The sequence below is a fragment of the Myotis nattereri genome, assembly GCF_964212035.1.
Source record: "Myotis nattereri genome assembly, chromosome: 11".
NCBI classification, from domain to species: Eukaryota; Metazoa; Chordata; class Mammalia; order Chiroptera; family Vespertilionidae; genus Myotis; species Myotis nattereri.
Genome location: NC_138086.1, coordinates 7896760 through 7916835, shown reverse-complemented (window position 1 = coordinate 7916835; position 20076 = coordinate 7896760). Strand labels below are relative to the sequence as shown.

The 20076-nt window shown below is 38.5% G+C and overlaps 1 protein-coding gene across 2 annotated transcripts; it reads left to right on the top strand.

Annotated features, from left to right (window-relative positions):
* Positions 1-7964: 7964 nt before the first annotated feature.
* On the top strand, positions 7965-12349 carry GPR85 (G protein-coupled receptor 85). 2 transcript variants are annotated; one of them, XM_081101686.1, is made up of 2 exons: positions 7965-8435; positions 9546-12349. In XM_081101686.1, the coding sequence occupies exon 2, from the start codon at positions 9713-9715 to the stop codon at positions 10823-10825; it is 1113 nt and encodes a 370-aa protein (XP_080957812.1). In that variant the 5' UTR covers positions 7965-8435; positions 9546-9712; the 3' UTR covers positions 10826-12349. The 2 variants fall into 2 exon arrangements, with proteins under 2 accessions (XP_080957812.1, XP_080957813.1); XM_081101687.1 differs by having other exon boundaries at positions 8040-8120.
* The last annotated feature ends 7727 nt before the right edge of the window (positions 12350-20076 follow it).

Below are 20076 nucleotides of genomic sequence, written 5' to 3'. Positions count from 1 at the left end.
AAAAAAGAAAGAACTCTTACCATTTGCAGCAGCATGGATGGGCCTGGAGAGTATTATGCTAAGTGAAATAAGCCAGTCAGAGAAAGATAAATGCCACATGATCTTACTGTAATCTAAATGTGGAATCTAATGAACCAAATAAAATGATGAACAAAAGTAGACCCACAGACATAGAAGCATGAACAGTCTGTTGAACCTCAGAGGGAAGACAGGGGAGGGTGGGTGGGAAGAGATCAGTCAATGAACTTGTATGCATTTATGCATAACCCATGGACACAGACAATGGAATGGTGAGGGCCAGAGGGCCTGGTGGAGGGTGAGGGCCAGGAGAGGGTTGGAAGAGGTTAATAAGGGGGGAAGGAGAACCTATGTAATACTTTGAACAATAATGATGAAAATAATAATAAATAAATAAAATTAGAAAATTTTATATTCCCTTTTCCACCCTCCCCAATAAAAAATAAAGAAAAAAATGTTATAGGCCAATGTCATTGATGAACATAGATGCTAAAATACTCAACAAATATTAGCTAACTGGATCCAGCAATACATTTAAAGCATCATACAACATGATCAAATGAGATTTATTCCAGGGACACTAGGTTGGGACAATATCCACAAATCAATAAACATGATACACCACATAAACAATATAAAAGGTTAAAAGAATCACATGATCATATCAATAGATGTAGAAAAAGCATTTACTAAGAGCCAGCACCCATTTATAATAAGAATACCAGCAATGTGGGAATACTGTAGAAGGAACATACCCCAATATAATAAAGGCCATGTAGCAAAAACCCACAGCCAACATCATAGTCAGTGGGTAAAAACTAAAAGTGTTTCCTCTAAGATCGGGAACAAGAAAGGAATGTCCACTCTCACCACTCTTATTCAACGTAGTAATGGAAATCCTAGCAACAGAGATCAGACAAGAAGAAATAAAAGGCATCCAAATTTGAAAAGAAGAGAACCAAGATGGCGGCATAGGTTAACGCCGGAGTTTGCTGCTTTGAACAACTACTTCAAAAGTGAAACTAAAAGACGGAACGGACATCACCCAAAACCACTGGAACGCTGGCTGAATGGAAGTCCTACAACTAGGAGGAAAGAGAAACGCATACGGACACTCAGAGGAGGCGCAGTGCTGAAGTCAAATTCTGAGGTGCGGAGTGCGCGCGCGGAGCGGGCTGGCGGCGGAGGGCGCGGTTGGCGTTTTCAATCCGGAGGGAGTCGCAGACTCTGAGCTCCAGATCCGGGCGAGTCTTTAGGGACCCAGACTCAAACGGGAGAAGCGGGTCTGTCTGGCTTCGGTCAGAGCGAGTGCAGCTTTCTCTCCGAGCTTTGCAGCGGGTGCTGGGACTCAGAAAGGCAGAGCCCCTGGGGACAGGACTGAGAGCCGCCATAACTGCTCTCTCAGGCTCACCCTGTTGATCCTGTGCGACCCGCCCCGCCCAAGCCATGCACACAGGCATTTGCCGGATAGCATCAGGCAAACGCCAGATTAGCACCTCCCTAGAGGACAGAAGTTCTCTCACTGCTGACACAGCTGATTCTCATAGCCACTTGGCCTGGAGGTCAAACCCTCCCTGGAATTAGCTACAACAATCAAGATTTAACTATAAAACCACAAACAAAGACCACTAGGGGGTGCACCAAGGAAGCATAACAAAATGCGGAGACAAAGAAACAGGACAAAATTGTCAATGGAAGATCTAGAGTTCAGAACCACACTTTTAAGGTCTCTCAAGAACTGTTTAGAAGCCGCCGATAAACTTAATGAGATCTACAAGAAAACTAATGAGACCCTCGATGTTATATTGGGGAACCAACTAGAAATTAAGCATACACTGACTGAAATAAAGAATATTATACAGACTCCCAACAGCAGACTAGATGATCGCAAGAATCAAGTCAATGATTTGAAATGCGAGGAAGCAAAAAACACCCAACCGGAAAAGCAAAATGAAAAAAGAATCCAAAAATGCGAGGATAGTGTAAGGAGCCTCTGGGACAGCTTCAGGCGTACCAACATCAGAATTATAGGGGTGCCAGAAGATGAGAGAGAGCAAGATATTGAAAACCTATTTGAAGAAATAATGACAGAAAACTTCCCTCACCTGGTGAAAGAAATGGACTTACAGGTCCAAGAAGCGCGGAGAACCCCAAACAAAAGGAATCCAAAGAGGACCACACCAAGACACATCATCATTAAAATGCCAAGAGCAAAAGATAAAGAGAGAATCTTAAAAACAGCAAGAGAAAGAAACTCAGTTACCTACAAGGGAATACCCATACGACTGTCAGCTGATTTCTCAACAGAAACTTTGCAGGCCAGAAGGGAGTGGCAAGAAATATTCAAAGTGATGAATACCAAGAACCTACAACCAAGATTACTTTATCCAGCAAAGCTATCATTCAGAATTGAAGGTCAGATAAAGAGCTTCACAGATAAGGAAAAGCTAAAGGAGTTCATCACCACCAAACCAGGATTATATGAAATGCTGAAAGGTATCCTTTAAGAAGAAGAAGAGGAAGAAAAAGGTAAAGATACAAATTATGAACAACAAATATGCATCTATCAACAAGTGAATCTAAGAATCAAGTGAATAAATAATCCGATGAACAGAATGAACTGGTGATTATAATAGAATCAGGGACATAGAAAGGGAATGGACTGACTATTCTTGGGGGGGAAGGGGTGTGGGAGATGCGGGAAGAGACTGGACAAAAATCGTACACCTATGGATGAGGACAGTGGGTGGGGAGTGAGGGCGGATGGTGGGGCGGGAACTGGGAGGAGGGGAGTTATGGGGGGAAAAAAGAGGAACAAATGTAATAATCTGAACAATAAAGATTTAATTAAAAAATTAAAAAAAAAGACAAATTTGAAAAGAAGAGGTAAAACTGTCACTATTTGCAATGACATGATACTATGCACAGAGAACCCTAAAGGTTCCACCAAAAATCCACTAAAAATGATAAATGAATTCAGTGAAGCAGCAGGAAGCAAAATAAATATCCAGCAATTTGTGGCATTTTTATACACTAAGAATGAACTATCAGAGAGAGAAACTAAGAAAACAACCCCATTTGCAATTGCATCAAAAAATACCTTGGAGTGAATTTAACCAAGGATGTAAAAGAGCTGTACTTGGAAAATTATAAGACACTGAAGAAAGACATGGAGGAAGATACAAATAAGTGTAAGCATAGACTGTGTTTGTGGACGGGAAGAATTCACATCATTAAAATGTCCATACTACCCAAGTAATCTATAGACTCAATGCAATTCCTATCAAGCTACAATGGCATGTTTCATAGAACTAGAAAAAATATTTCAAAAATTTATTTGAACCACAAAAGACCCTAAACAGCTACAGTGATCTTGAGAAAGAAAAGAGTTGTAGGGATCGTGCTACCTGATGTCAAACTATACTATAAGGCCATAATAATCAATTAGCATGGTGCTGGCATAAAAACAGACATATAGATCAATGGTACAGAATAGGAAGCCCAAAAATAAACCCACAACTTTATGGTCAATTAATATTTGACAAAGGAGACAAGAACATACAATGGGGTAAAAAGAGTCTATTCAGGAAATGTTATTGAGAAAATTGAACAGATGCATGCAAAAAAGAAAGAAAAAGAAGAAAGAAAGAAAAGAAGGAAGGAAGGAAGAAAGAGAGAGAGAGAGGAAGGGAGGGAGGGAGGGAGGGAGGGAGGGAGGAGGGAAGGAAGGAAGGAAGGAAGGAAGGAAGGAAGGAAGGAAGGAAGGAAGGAAAAACCACCCTCTTACACCATACAGGAAAAGAAATTCAAACTGGATTAAAGACTTAAATGTAAGTCTTGAAATCATAAAACTTCTAGAACACATAGGCAGTTACATCTCGGGCAGTTCTCGTAGCAATATTTTATTCTGATATATCTCTTAGAGCAAAGGAAACAAAAGAAAAAATAAACAAATGGCACTACAGCAAACCAAAAGGCTTTTGCACAGCAAAGGAAACCATCAACAAAATGAAAAGGCGACCCACCAAACGGGAGAACATATTCGCCAGTGAGACATCTGATTAGGGGTTAATGTCCAAAATTTATAAAAACATTTAACTCAACACACACACACACACACACACACCACCACCACCACCACCACCAACAACAACAACAACAACAACAATCCAATTTTAAAATTTGCATCAGGATAGACATTACTCCAAAGAGAACATCCAGCTGGCCAATAGACATATGAAAAAATTCTCAAAGTCCCTAACTATCAAAGAAATGCAAAGTAAAACCACAGTGAGGTATCATCCCCACACCTGTCTGAATGGTTATCATCAACAAATTAACAAATAACAAGTGTTGTCAAAGATCAGGTTAAAATGGGAACCTTTGTGCATTGTTGTTAGGAATGCAGATTGGTGCAGGCAATGTGGAAAACAGTACGGAATTTCCTCCAAAAAAAATTAAAAATAGAACGGTGGATGGCCCAGCAATTTCACTTCTGGGAATTTATCTGAAGAAATCCAAAATACTAATACAAAAGAATATATGCACCCCTATGTTCACTGCAGCATTATTTACGATAGCCAAAATTTAAAAGTTGCCCAAGTGCCCATCAGTAAATGAGTGGATGAAGAAGCTGTGGTACATTTACACTAATCAGCCAATGTTACCCAATAAATTTGATAAAAATTAAAATGTTTTTCTGAAAAAGTCCCCAATGGGAGCCTTCCTTAATAAGATAGCTTTCAGAAAATGTTTAAGTCTCTTTTTCAGATACAGTTTTAGATTTTAGTAAGAATTGAGAATACCAAAGACACATGGTTTTAAAGATTTAATGACAAGTTTTAAGTGGGAGAGATGGCACTTTAAATAAATGATTAAAAAATATTTTCTTAGAACGTTTTATCCTAGATCAGGGATGGCGAACCTATGACATGCAAACTCATTTTTTTGGTTGATTTTTCTTTGTTAAATGGCATTTAAATAGATAAAATAAATATCAAAAATATAAGTCTTTGTTTTACTATGGTTGCAAATATCAAAAAATTTCTATATGTGACACGGCACCAGAGTTAAGTTAGGGTTTTTCAAAATGCTGACACGCCGAGCTCAAAAGGTTCGCCATCACTGTCCTAGACTATCAATCTGTGTATTTGCCAAAATTATTTACAACCTGACACACATTTTCACATAAACAATGCATAGAACCGAAATATTGCATTTGACCTTCAAGAAATTGTGCATCACTTGGCAAAAATCTGAAATGTACTTTGCAAAGTACATTGAGGCACTAATTTTGAAAAGAAGATAATTGCTGTTTTAAATAAAATTATATACATTATTATAAGAACCAAACTAAGCAAATTATATCAGATTTCCTAATCCAATGATCAATGTAGTAAATGTAATATGCCCAGAACTTGAAAACCTTTAGAATCCTTCAAACCCAGGGTGGATATAATATTTTGCTGTTGTTTGCTTAGTCCTACTCTCAACATAAATTTTCTAGGTTTGATGATATAAGGAATAAAAAAGATATTAGCTAAGATCAAACAAGGTTATGATTTGAGCACTTTGAACCAATAACTTTACATTTGAGTACTAGTAGATGATACGAAATTTTTGTTAGTTATTAAGTCCATTTTTTAAAACCCCTGTTGGTGGAAGGTGTAGACTTCAATTTCTTCTCCAATAGAGTTAATGAACTAACTGGAAACTATCTCATTATTTTCCTGAACCCCCTAGTGAGGAAAAAAAAAAAAAAAGGCCATTCTCATCTAAGAGCTAGAGAAACTGAGTAACTAGTAGATGTCACTGTACTCATTTGCAAAGGAAAATTCTAGCCTTAATATACCCTGAGCTGTAGATATGAAAGATATTGCATACACATATATCCTCTCCTTTATTTTTAAGGAAGAAATACCTGTTCCTTAAAGTATATATAAACCCTTGGTCCTATACCTTTTGGCAGAATAAATTATTGCTTCATGGCCTGACAGGGCAGTCACCTTTTAAATTTACTTTTAAATAATCTTTCCTTAATCCATGCAAGGATTAGGCCAATCGTGAATATTCAGAATTTCTTCGTGTTTGTTTTTATTCTATGGATTTTGGAACTGCAAAAACTCAGGCCCTGGCCTCGTGGCTCAGTTGGTTGGAACATCTTCCCATGCACTGAAGGGTTGCTGGTTCAATTCCTGGTCAGGACATATGCCTAGGTTTTGGGTTCAATCCCTGGGTGGGGTGCATCCAATTGATGTTTCACAACTCTCACTCCCTTCCTCTCTCTCTCTTTAAAAATCAATATATAGGCCTTTGGATGAGAATTAAAATAAAAACCTCAGGAAATAACTCTTTGCAAAGTACATTGAGGCACTAATTGGAAAGTAAAAGAAAACAACACAAATTGAATGTATTTTTAGTTCCATAAAAATGAATTTGAGCCCTGGCTAGGTGGCTCCCCTGGTTGAAGCCCAGTCCCTACACCAAAGATGTTTCATGCCCAGTCAGGCTGTGAACAGGAGGCAACCAAACGATGTTTCTCTCTCACATTGATGTTTTTCTCTCTCTCCTTTCCTCTCCCTAAAATCAATAAAAACATATCTTCATGTGAGGATTAAAACAAAGTAATTTGCCATTTCACATAGAAATTGTAAGCCATCATATGGTTTTGATTTCTTCTGAATTTGTTTTGCAAAAAAAGTGGAGTGTTTCACTTGAATGGAAATGTTCTCAAGTTACTCCAGTAGTACTTGCAGGATTGATTCTTGTAGATTAAAGGAATGCCAGAGTTAGGTGCTTTATATTTTATATTTTTATTTTTAAAAAGATCATTATCTTTTTTTAAATGGATTTAGGACATGCGAAAACAAATTAGGAAAATGTAATCATTTCAGTATTACCAACATAGGGCTTTGTGTAATGAGTATGACATCATGACAGTGAAGTATATATTTTTAGGCTTTAAACAGGAAAAGCTTTATCTTGGTATAGCCAATAGAAATACAATATGTAAATTAACTCATGTTATCTGTATGCTGATTGGCTTCAGTTTCCCTGACGTCACATTCTCACCACCCAACAATGAGGTATTTTATTGCTGTTCGGACATCAATTTATTACTGTAAAGATCTTTATTTTTTTTCTGTTTCATTAACAGATTATTACAAAGCAATAAAGCATGGGTGAGAAGCAGACGTTTTACATTGGGAATGAAGGAAAAAGCAAGTCTGCTAGTTTTTTTGGAAGTGGGGAGTTGTTTAAAATCTCTTATTACCCCACCAACAAAATTCTTCCGAAATGGCAACGTAAGGAAATGCATGATAGAGGCATCCCTAAAGCGCCCCGGTGTCAGGCCATGTGGTGTGCCGTGGTATCACCGGGCCTTTATGTATTCCTGGTATTTTTCTTCAGTAATAACAAAGGGAAACACACACAGGTGCTTTGACAGGACCAACCTATTGGTAAATCGCACTTGCAAGACGGAAACGAAAGTCTGTTGCTGCTTAGGGTGAAAGGCGAGGAAGAGTCATTTACATTTTTTGTAGATTTATTATTGCTCTCCCCCAGCCTCCTCCCCACCCCGTAACTTGCAAATCGCAAGGTCAGCGGCGCTGCTGGGGACCACTCTGCAGAGGAAGGAGGAAAAGGTTCGCGGAAGGCGAGGGTCCGGGAAGAGGGGGCGCGGGCGCCCCGGGCCAGGTGGCCTCTCGGCGCTGCCCTCGGGGGGCTGGGCCTGCGGCCCCCAGCCAGCCTCTCCGCTTCCCACTTCCCATGCGGGAACGGGTGGAGTTCAGAAGCCGCCGCAGGGATACAGGAGCCTCATTCTGCCCGTTCAGCAGGACCGGACCTGCGGCCAACTCGGCCAGCCCCGGGCGCGGGTCCGCGCGAGGCCCCCGCAGCCCCTGCCCTGCGCCGCTGAGCGAGGCCGCCCTGCGCCAGGCGGACGCGGCTGGAACTCGTGGAGGCTCAGCGCGCAGGCGCCGCCGAGCCCTGCCTGGATGCTCAGTCAAAGCACTAAGGCCAAAAAAAATAAAAAATAAAAAATAATCAGCAATTTATAGAAAGAAGAAGCTATAGTCTGTCGGGATGCCCAACACCAACAGGTAGGAGGCCAGCCTCTCGGTTAAGTTTGTGGGGAGGAGGGCTCACAGTGTCGATGAAACTGCAGGTTCGCCAGGAAAGCGCTCCCCCTCCCCCCCAGGTGGGTTTTTTTTTGTTTTGTTTTGTTTTTTTTTTTGGTTTTTTTTTTTTTTACAATAAACTACATAATGGAAGTACATTCGGACAATGCATCTTCAGTCGGGCTTATTCAAAGCTCCATTTCTGGAAAGCGTTGCGAGACTGAGGACTACCAGCCTGCGAGCCGCCGGAAACAGTTCCCTTGCAGCACAGAAACAATCTTCTCGCACCATCTTCGCGTATGTAATGCATGTCTCTCCCCTCCTCCTCCTCCCCCCATTATAAATCCAGGGGTGGCGGATTTCAGGTTTCGTAATGTTGCATGATGAGATCGGCATTTACCCGGGGACGTACCAGTGGGGAAATTAAAATCATCGAAGCAGTTTTGCCTGGGTTACCGTCAGCATATTCCGAGCAAGTGGAAAGTGGCAAAGGAAATATGCTTAGTGGAAATAGCAGAGGAAGCCGATTTTCCCGGTGTGATTCCCAGGCATCTAGAAGAAAATGTGCATTTTTTTTTTTTTTTTTAACGAAGCCACTTTCGATTTGCAACTAAGATGATCAGTGTAAATGGAAAGGCTTAATTGACCAAGAAATACAGGTTCGTGTTAAATTTATTTGAATCCAGGCATCCAAGATTTACAAATGGAAGTCCATTATTCCTCTGGGTGTGTTTTCCTGGCCAGTATTTGCATTAACCATTTTTAATAATCGTGTGTGCTTAAAAGAGGAAAGATTTGCCAAAAATGGGGTGGGGTGGGAGTGGGGAAACAAAAGATTAAATCACATCAAATCCTGGGATAATTTCCTACTCATTTAGAAATCAGAAATGTTGAAATTATACTCTAAAGAATCAAAAAATACACTCATAATATGCAGCATGAATAGTGACACATGAGTTAAAAGACAAATATTTTGCAATGGTTCTTTGGATCCATATCTACAGGGGAGTTACCTATAAAATACTGACAGATACTAATAGACCTCAAAGAAATGTAGTCTCCTCTCTGTCTTCTATTGTCAATTGTCTAGATTCCATTGCAGCACTAGTGACTAATTCCTAGACTGGCTTATTTTATGATTGTGGGACATTATCCCTTTTGTCCTAAAGGTACCAAAAAAAAAAAAACAAACCACATGTTCTCCAAAAGAGGAACATTTTTAAGTTTATCTAGCTTGCAAAACTAAGCAAGCCAATGGTCTGAACTCTCAAGCAACAATACTAAAGCAAATAATAACATTCAAAATTAAAACTTTACTTACTTCCCATAAATCAACAGCTGTACGTTAGTACTGCCTGACATCATTGCTTGTTAACTTCATGCCTGATAGCTCTTTTGTCCCCCCAGATATTCTGATGGCAAATCAAATGGAAGAAAAGAGGAAGCATGACAGCAGATTGGATCGATTCTCTCTGTGGATTACATTTTCAGTAAAATGTATGGGTCTGTCTTTTCCTTGTTCTATCTAGATCATGAGACTTGACTAAGGCTGTATCTTTATCCTCCATCCATCTATGGCGAACTATAGCCATGCAGCTGACAACATTTTGCAAAATCTCTCCCCTCTAACAGCCTTTCTGAAACTGACTTCCTTGGGTTTCATAATAGGAGTCAGTGTGGTGGGCAACCTTCTGATTTCCATTTTGCTGGTGAAAGATAAGACCTTGCATAGAGCACCTTACTACTTCCTGTTGGACCTTGGCTGTTCTGATGTCCTCAGATCTGCAGTTTGTTTCCCATTTGTGTTCAACTCTGTCAAAAATGGCTCTACCTGGACGTACGGGACTCTGACTTGCAAAGTGATTGCCTTTCTGGGGGTTCTGTCCTGTTTCCACACGGCTTTCATGCTCTTCTGCATCAGTGTCACCAGATACTTAGCTATCGCCCATCATCGCTTTTATACAAAGAGGCTGACTTTTTGGACGTGCCTGGCTGTGATCTGCATGGTGTGGACTCTGTCGGTGGCCATGGCGTTTCCCCCAGTGTTAGATGTGGGCACTTACTCATTCATTAGGGAGGAAGATCAATGCACCTTCCAACACCGCTCCTTCAGGGCCAACGATTCCTTGGGATTTATGCTGCTCCTTGCTCTCATCCTCCTAGCCACACAGCTTGTCTACCTCAAGCTGATATTTTTTGTCCACGATCGAAGGAAAATGAAGCCAGTTCAGTTTGTAGCAGCGGTCAGCCAGAACTGGACCTTTCATGGCCCCGGAGCCAGCGGCCAGGCAGCTGCCAATTGGCTATCGGGATTTGGAAGGGGCCCCACACCACCTACCTTGCTGGGCATCCGGCAGAATGCAAACCCCACGAGCAGAAGAAGGCTATTGGTCTTAGATGAGTTCAAAATGGAAAAAAGGATCAGCAGAATGTTCTACATAATGACTTTTCTCTTCCTAACCTTGTGGGGCCCCTATCTGGTAGCCTGCTATTGGAGAGTTTTTGCAAGAGGGCCGGTCGTACCGGGAGGATTTCTAACAGCTGCTGTCTGGATGAGTTTTGCCCAAGCAGGAATCAATCCTTTTGTCTGCATTTTCTCCAACAGGGAGCTGAGACGCTGTTTCAGCACAACCCTTCTTTACTGCAGAAAATCCAGGTTACCAAGGGAACCTTACTGTGTTATATGAAGGAGCATCTGTAAATCTTTAGCCTTCTGAAACACTGACCTTCTCTGTTAAGCAACTGTGGCCTGTAGCCATATCTTGAGAAGAAAATCAAGAATGGGATTAGTGGTTCTAGGGATTTGGGGGACTTTCTGCAGTCTTTGCAATTGTTCACCGATAATCCTATTTTACATCTCAGCGTGACCCTGCTGACTGCCCATGGAGGTTTGATACTGAGAAAGGACTGAACCACTGCCCTAAGTTTCTTTATGTGGTTGAAAACTAGGTAATGAAATTAGCAGGTGCTAAGTATCAGTGCTAAATGCTGTGTATACCACTACTTATGAAAAAAACATTTCAAAAAAAACTAGCATTGGACATCTTAATAAGTTAAGTTGACTTGAGGTAAATATGTTGATAAAAACTAATTTTAGAAGTTTGAAGAGTTTAAAACATTTCATACTATTATTGTTTTGCAAATACTAAAATACTTGGGGACTTAAAGTACCATAATCCACTAAAGATATGCCATGAATTACTGAATTGTGACATTTAAAAAAATCATCTTGTAAGTTTGGAGGTGCATTCCAAAGCAGTATATTGGTTCCAATTAGAGTTTACTTTTTTTTTAAAAAAAAAAAAAATGTGTGTTTATTGATTTTTAGAGAGAAAGGAAGAGGGAGGGATAGAGAGATAGAAATATTGATGAGAGAGAAACATCTTTAATGGGCTGTGTCCTGCACGCCCCCTACTGAGGATTGAGCCACAATCCAGGCATGTGCTCTGAACAGAAATCAAACTGCTGACCACTTGGTTCCTGGGTAGACACTCAACTGCTGAGCCACACCAGTCGGAGCTAGAATCTACTTTTTAAAAATTAATACGTTACCATTACTAAATACCACTTTCCTTACCTACTAGTTAAATTGCTAGCATTGAACTGTATTATTTGATTTTTGTTGATTTGGTACAAAATTTTCCCAGTTCGCTTTTATTTGGCCTGGAAGGCAACATTAATGGTACAATTGAGCTGTTCTAATAATTCAGAATAAACATGTTGCTTTGAAGAGTTATCTGATATCTTTCATCTTACTTAGTATTGGAGCAAATAGTCAAGGGATATCAAATCAGTAACTGGTCATGATCATGCATCTGGAAGTACATGGAAGATCATTAACTCTTTTCTTTTTCCTCACGTGGTTTAAAAATTAAGGTGCACATTATTGGAATAATGAAATTGTGCTACTCATTCTAGTATGTTCTAAGAAGCAGGCAGTTGATGTATGTTTATATTTTAAGTCAGCTGTCAAGGGGAGACCACAGCCTTAGTGTGACAGCCTGCACAGTTTGTGAAGTGTTTATTCTACAGAGGGCACAGTCTTGTTTATATTTTCTGCACATTCAGTGTATTTGTCATTTAAATTATTTAAGATTTAACTTGTGAAAGCTTTAATATGATTTCTGGTATTTTAGAAATATATTAGAGTCTGTGAGTCTCATTCTTTAAAATACAGATGTGTGAATTTCAATATAAAGTTGCATTTGCCAAAACTTAACTGTGTAGCCTGTTATTTTCTTGGAATAAGTTTTATAGTTTTTGACAATTAAAAAATTTTTTGGACCTGGAAAGCAAGCACAAACTAGGAAGACTAGCTTTAATATAGCTTTTTTTTAATTTTTATTGCTCACTATTAATTTAGAAATGGAAATGCATAAATGATAGGGAGTATAAAGCTGATACACCAACAAATTTTATTATCTGTAAAAGCATTATTTGATAGCTTGTTATAATTATCTTTCTCTTTATTTTTATAAGCCAGTAACATTTAGAGACATACCCGTGTAGTTGGTTAATTCAGAATTTTCATATAAATATCACATTTTAATTTGTGGCAGAGTAGAAATTCGGGATTCTAAATATTTAGCTTGTAAGAAGAATAGTTTACAATAATGTTATGACAAACCAGACAAGCTGTTATTGTTTTTTTGTTTGTTTTTCATTGTTTTTATTTGTTTGGGGGTTTTTGTACTTAAAAAATAAGCTTAGGAATAATGGAACAGAATTTTTTTTGCTATAGTATATCTGTAAAGAGAATATATAAATATAAATAAGGAAAAATAAATAAAATGTCTCAGTGATGTATATAACTATTCAGTTTGCTCATATAAGGACAGCTGAAGCGATGATTTAGTGAGGACTCTGTTAGACCTCATTTTTACTTTATACCAAAGTTGATTGGATCTGAAACAGTTTAATGTACAACACTGGGTTGAATCTAGCAATAAAGTCCCCTGGTTGCTACTAAAATCATTATCCAATATACTACAATAAAGGAAATGTTATCAAAAGATATTCTGGAGACATTATGTGTCCAACTAAAAAAAAAGTACAGTAGAGACATTATTACAATGATTATATTTATAGAGAGCAACTGGTAGGAAATTCAGCAAGGATCCCGAGGACAGAGAGAGACCAGTTGCCATGTTGTATTTTGGAATCCTAAATTCCTGTGCTCTTAATGCTATACACAAAATAACAACAACAAAATGGGAGTTCAAGTTCCTCCATATCTTGACTGTCCACTTCCATATGAGAGATATTTCAGCTCCTTCAAGAGACCTGGAGGTGTCTTTTCATCCATTTTTATAGCTTCCTGCAAGTTAGCTTGTGAATGCCTGGGTAAAGGAAGGCACTAAGATGCCCACTCCCAGGGGGCCTCCCCTGGTGCTCAAGCAGAGATGAGAATTACCTATGAAATGGTACATATCTTTATTATTGAAGTATGCCACTCCTTCAACTTTTCTACTGCCCCCTATTGGAGATATACAACCAAATTACCTAATCTATTAGCTGAAAAGTTGTGTGGCCTGCAAAATTCAAATACAATTAAACATATTTATAATTGTAGAGACATATTCCTTCTCAGCCATGAAGTAGAGTTCTGTTGCAACAGGTGTTACTGTAGGACCCTTGCAAGTGGAACCAAAAATCTTCACTTATATGTATTCACCGTTAGATAAATTTACTTTGTGCCATTTTTTACTTTATCCCACCAGCATCGTAGACTGTATTGTTAGTAAAACAAACAAAAAAGATCCAGCTTATATTAGTTTCATATATAAAAAAAGAAAGAAGATAAGATGATAAATGGTAATGTTTCAAATGCTGGCTAAACACATTAATTTAGGTAGGTGGTTATCAGAATTAGGATTATTTATGATTCCAAAATCTTATAAGTTTGTTTTCTATGCAAAATACATCACTTGCATGTCTGTGTTGCATGTCTGTGAATATTCTCTTACAAATGTTTTGAATGGAAATTGCAGGGCCTACTAAGATAACAGTTTATTGCTGACATTTTTATTGTTCTCAACTCAGAGCACTCTAGTGTTCTGTGACTTTCCCAATCCCCTCAGAAACTTTTTTAAAACCGCATTGAAATGATAGAATTGTTTGATTTTGAGGCACAAGTTCCTAATTAGTCTACGTAGTGGTTAAAATGAAGATGTTATTTGTAAATGAAAGGATTCCTTTTTTTGCCATCAGTTAACACCATCAAATACGTTAAAAGGATATTGAGAACTGGAGCAATGGAGAAAATATTTGGGGGGAGGGAGGGAAGTCTAATTTTTTTTTTTTTTTGCCTTATACTACAGTATAACAGGTTTTAATTTTATAAAAGAATTATGAAAATAAGGATTTTTTTTGTTTTTTTTGAGAAGGAGCTTTTATATCATCTCCTTTTGCCAAAGGGATGATATCCATTAGCTTGCTCAAGCCCTTTTGATTAAAAGGATTTTAAAGCCAGATTTCCTCCCGCCAGATCAGGCAGTTAATTCAAGAACTGAAACCTTGAAAGGTTGGGGAGGAAAGGAAAGAGAATGTGTTTTTCTCTGATGATTAGAAAAGGCCCCCAAAAACACCACAGGTGGTTGAGGCTTGGAATTATTCACAGCCACTGCCCCTACACCCCTCCCCCGCCACCTCCTAGACAACAAAATCATCTTTAGAAAGGCAAGTTTTTTCCTTTTTAAAAAAATTTTTTTATTGATTTTAGAGAGCAAGGGAGAATTAGAGAGAGGATTAGAAACATCAATGATGACAGAGAATCATTGATCAGCTGCCTCCTGCACGCCCCCCACTGGGAATCGAGCGCACAACCTGGGCATATGCCCTGACCAGGGATGGGACTATGACCTCCTGGTTTATCAGTCGGTGTTTAACCACTGAGCCATGCTGGCTGGGCAGAAAGGCAAGTTTTTAAGTTTGGCTTGGAGACAAAAAAGTTTCCTTTTTTCCTCTGTGTTTGGAAAATAATAGATTCTTGATACAAATACTAACATTGATACTATAATGCATGCCCTGGTTTATGGGATTTTGAATAGACAATAAAATAGCATTTAACTTATATGGATAGTCAAGATCATGAGGTGAAGAAGTAAGTCATTTTGTTTTCTCCACCATGAAAAAAAAAAGTTGAGGATGTTAATTTTGTCCCGGGGATAAAAAGACTTTTTGATCATTTTAGTAAGCATTTTTACTTACCCATCATTCAATCAATAATCATTTCCTGCATGTCTGTTCTTGGGCAAGTTACTTAATCTTATATGTCTCATCAATAAAAACATCCTCAGGTTATTGAGAGGACTCAATGAATGCATCCTTGTGGAGCCCTTAAAAGAGACTCTGGCATCTTAAATGCTACTTTTCATTGGCACACAAATTATGAGACAATGTGATAAGTGCTGTATGTGAGATAAGTGTTAAAGAAACACAGACAAGCAATTAACTCTGCGAAGATGGGAAGAGGAAGGTGATTTCAGACAGAGGAAATAAAATGAGCAAAAGGCAAATAAAGAGATTTGAGAGCTCAGGGTATGTTCAACATAGAGATCCACTAAGCAGGGACATTTAATGTGGTGTGGCTGCAACTTTGATACCTAGAAGGGGAGGACCCACATGGCATAAAGGTTAAAAAAACACAAGATTTGGAAGTTTAAGTGGTTATTCTGTTTGTTACCAGATTTATAATCTTAAATAAGCTAACTCAACTCTTTGAGTCTCAATTTGCTTATCTGTAAAATGGAGGAGTAAGTAGGAGCAACCACGACTTGCAAAGATTTTTTTTTTGTTGAGCTAATAATAACTATTATTAATTAAGTACTTAGTTCAAAGACCCTTCCTAAGTATTTTTCATTTATTATGATTATCATCATAAGTAGATGCTATTATTTTCCATACTTTACAAATAAAGAAAGCGAAACACAGAGAAGGTAAGTAGCTTGCACAAGTTAGTAATAAGCAAGTCATGAATATAAAACACTTAGCACAGAGTGAACACTCAGTGAATGTGTTTGCTGGTGTTGTTGATTTTAACAAAATCACCGAAGCAGGTGAGAGACTAACGGGAGATGAAGTGAGTGAGCAGAAACAGAGCTCCACCCTGCAGACTTCAGCTCCAACTTGTTCTCCCTCTTTTCCCACTGGGAATCTAAAGGAAGCAAAGAATAGTTGGTTGCCTAATACCCCCTCTCTGCTTTCACATAGGATCATATTACCACCCAACCAGGAGAATCCACCTGCTTTTTCAAATGACTTCTTAGAAGCTCATCGCTCAATATATCACTCACATTTTAAAAGTGGGCTACACACCTCAGGCCGTGTGGAGAGTTTTACTTAGATCTGACTCATAATCTTCGGTTCTAAATCAATTTCATTATGTGCTATATAAAACGGAGATTTTAAATGGTGGTTACCCAACTCCGTGCACAGTCTTTTCATGGAGTCTGCTGTCAAGTCTCCCTTTAAGGGTCCACCTTTTAGGATCACCATTCCCAGGCACTTCTTTCCCTACCCTATAATCTCTCCAGAGCCTTCTGTAACTCTAGCATTCATAATACTATATAGTAAAGGGATGATTAATGGAGAATAAACTAGAAGAATTACCTCATGAGTCCTGTTTGCTTAGTATTCATGCATAAACCTGGTATTCACACTTTTCTATTTATTGACTCATAGTCAGTTGTTTACCTACCTGGCCATCCTTCACTGCATTGTTGGGGTCCAACCCCAGCAGGTCCAGGGGTCCCCAAAGGTGTGGACGGAGTCGGCGAAGAAGGAATGACACGGAGACAGCGTTCAGTTGATCAGCAGCCTAGCCAGGATCTCTAGCCAAGTTCTGTCTCTTATTGTCTTATTACATCTGTATTTATACCAGTTGATTTTAATCCTGTCAATTTCTATTGCAAAGGTTAGGGCGTTTCTTATTTCCATTCCAGGGAGTAAAGATTATGTAGCTTAAGGGTGATTGTTCGTAGTTAAAGTGATTAACTACCCACCTGGCATTTAGTTAAGGGGTTTTATTCCCTCCCTAACTTCAGGGAAAAATCCCTACCTGGGGAAACAACCTTTCTCGGAGAGGTGACCTTGGTTAAAACACAGAGCGCCAAAAAGGGGAGCAAACATATTAAGAACAGTATGTCATATATGCCAAGTCCCTTGAAACATATGCTGTGCAGATGTTTCTTCTCTGCAGCGACTGTGTCAAGCAGCAAGGATGGACCGGCTTCCGGCACTGCATTTCTTTTTTAAAGCTGTTATTTTGCCCATTTGAATTTCCATACACTCTTGCCAATTGAGCTTCTTGCCAATTTGACCTCTTAATTTATCAGTAATTTGTACCAAGGAGATTCCATTTTATAATTTAAAGTGATAGCCTGTGCCATTCCTCCATTCCAGTTTGGTGATATTTGTGGTCTCAGTAAACATATTTTCTATTTAATAATCCTGTTAATGTGGAAAAGCATGCCAGCCTGGGTATCAGGAGCTGTGAGTTGCTGACCAGCTACAGGCCATGTTCAATTCACTTGATTTCTTAGTTCCCTAAACTGGATAATAAAGGGGTTGATTTCTAAACTTTTTCCAGCTTGAAAAAAAATGATGCTTTATACCTCTGGTCACTGATGTTTCCAGGACATTAATGACATGGTTATTTCTAACAAACATAGCTTCCAATTGCTGATGCTAATACACTGAGTGCTATTTCCTATTGTTCAATATTTCAATTAGCTAGGTTCCTTCCTAAGCAGCTATAGACCCAACCTGATCCTAGCTTGTTGGTATCAAACACTATAGAATATCTATAGTATATTAAAATACTTTTTCACTGGGCTTCTGTTTTATTCATGTGCTAACTTCATAATAGCACTTTTCATTTTAATTAGACAGACTTTATGCCCTGCTTCCCATTTGAAATGACCAAATTATGGATATTTATGGCCTGTTATTAATGTTTATGTTCTATTCTCATTTTGTAAATAATTTTTAGAGGGCACCAAGTTCCTGTTTCAAATATAAAACATAAAATTTAGGAAGATATTTATTACTTGTGATTATAGAATGACCCATCTTTGAACAGACACTTAATAAGTTCCTACTATGTACAAAGAGTTGTATTGGGTTCTTAATAAATCTTTTAATTGAATCTGGTATTTTTAGTCTTAAAGACTTGTAAAATGAACACAAATCTAGTTTTCTTTTTTTTAAATTGTTTTTTCTGTGCATTACATCCACGATAACATGGGCTTTTAAATTAAATCCAGTAAAAAAGTGTTTTCCTATTATTTTTAATCACACCCTTAGAATTAGTGGCTATACTTGATGGTGATTTTTATTTATAATTTTTGGTTTATAGCAACAAAACTATTTAGTTATTATAAAACAACTTTTAAAATATTTTGAGTCTAGTTACTTTTAAGAGAATGAGTTATAAAAGATATTCTTATCATGGTAGTTACGTTTTAGCTATGAATAAAAGTAAGTTGTGAAACCTAGAGTTCATCATTCAAAAAAACAAATGCACACACTTTTACATGGTCCTGATTCACCCCCAGTGCATTGAGAATCCTGCACAATCATTGCATGAATGCATTTATTTATTTATTTATTTCCCTCCCACATGTTTTTCTTTTTTATTTTATTTTTAATGCTGTAAAACTTTATTGAGAGAACTTTAACAGTGAAGTATCCAACATAAAAATAATCTGTGTCTTCAGATCATCTTCCTTTAAACGGCTGTTTTTCCTTCCCCTGTTTCTGGCATTTCAATGGGCTCTGGATTTGCACAAGCATGCCCGATGACTTCAGGATCATCTCCACTCTCAGCCCCACTCATTCATTGGTTTCGCCAGTTCTTGAAGAACAGCTTCAAGGTCAGTCCCTTGAACCTCAGGTGCTCCTGCGTCTGCTTTCTCTTCATCAGGTGTAATATCCTGACTCTCAGTGGGTGGCTCCTCTTGTTGAGGTTGTTCATCCCTAGGCTGCTGGTCAACCATGGCTCCAACTGGCTGGTCTGATTCTTCATCTTCTACTAGTATTGAACTCCAATCGAGTCTTGGTGTTACATGCCGACTCATATTTCCACAGTTGAGTCTCAGGTACTGAGAAAGAATCAAAATGAAGGAACGCAGCGGCCTTTCACCAGCTCTTTTTCTTTCTTCTTTTAATTGTTGAGGGTATTCCAGATGTCATCTACCACCCCCCTACTCGCCCCTCTCCAACAAGCTCCAGCTCCACCCTTGGCCTTCACCAGGAATATTGTCTGTGTCCATGGACTATGCATATAAGTTTTGATTGTTCTTTTCCTGAGTTCTGTCAGGCTGTTGCATGCTTCCATGCCTCTGGACCTATTTGTCAGTTTATTTTGTTCATTAGATTTTACATGTAAATGAGATCATGTGATATTTGTCTTTCTCTTACTGGCTTATTTAGCTTAGCATAATAATCTCCAGGTCCACCCAGGCTGTTCCAAAGGATAAGAGATCCTTTTTCACAGCTGTATAGTATTCCATTGTGTAAATGTACCACAGCTTTCTTATCCACGCATCTCCTGATGGGCACTTGGTCTGTTTCCAGATATTAGCTATTGTAAAGAACACTACTATGAACATAGGGTGCATATATTCTTTCTGATTGGTGTTTCAGGATTCTAAAGATATAGTCTGAGAGGTGGGATCATTGGGTCAAATGGCAGATCCATTTTTAATTTTTTGAGGAATTTTAGAAATACTTCTTTTGAGGAAAGTTTCTTTTGCTGTGCAGGAACTTTTTAGTTTGATGTAGTCCCATTTGTTTATTTTTCCCTTTGTTTCTCTTGCCCTAGGATAAGTTTTTGGAATATTTGCTCTAAAACTGCAATATTTTAATAAGGATGACATTGAATCTATAGATTGCTTGGGTAGAATAGACATGTTAATGATATTAATTCTTCCATGGT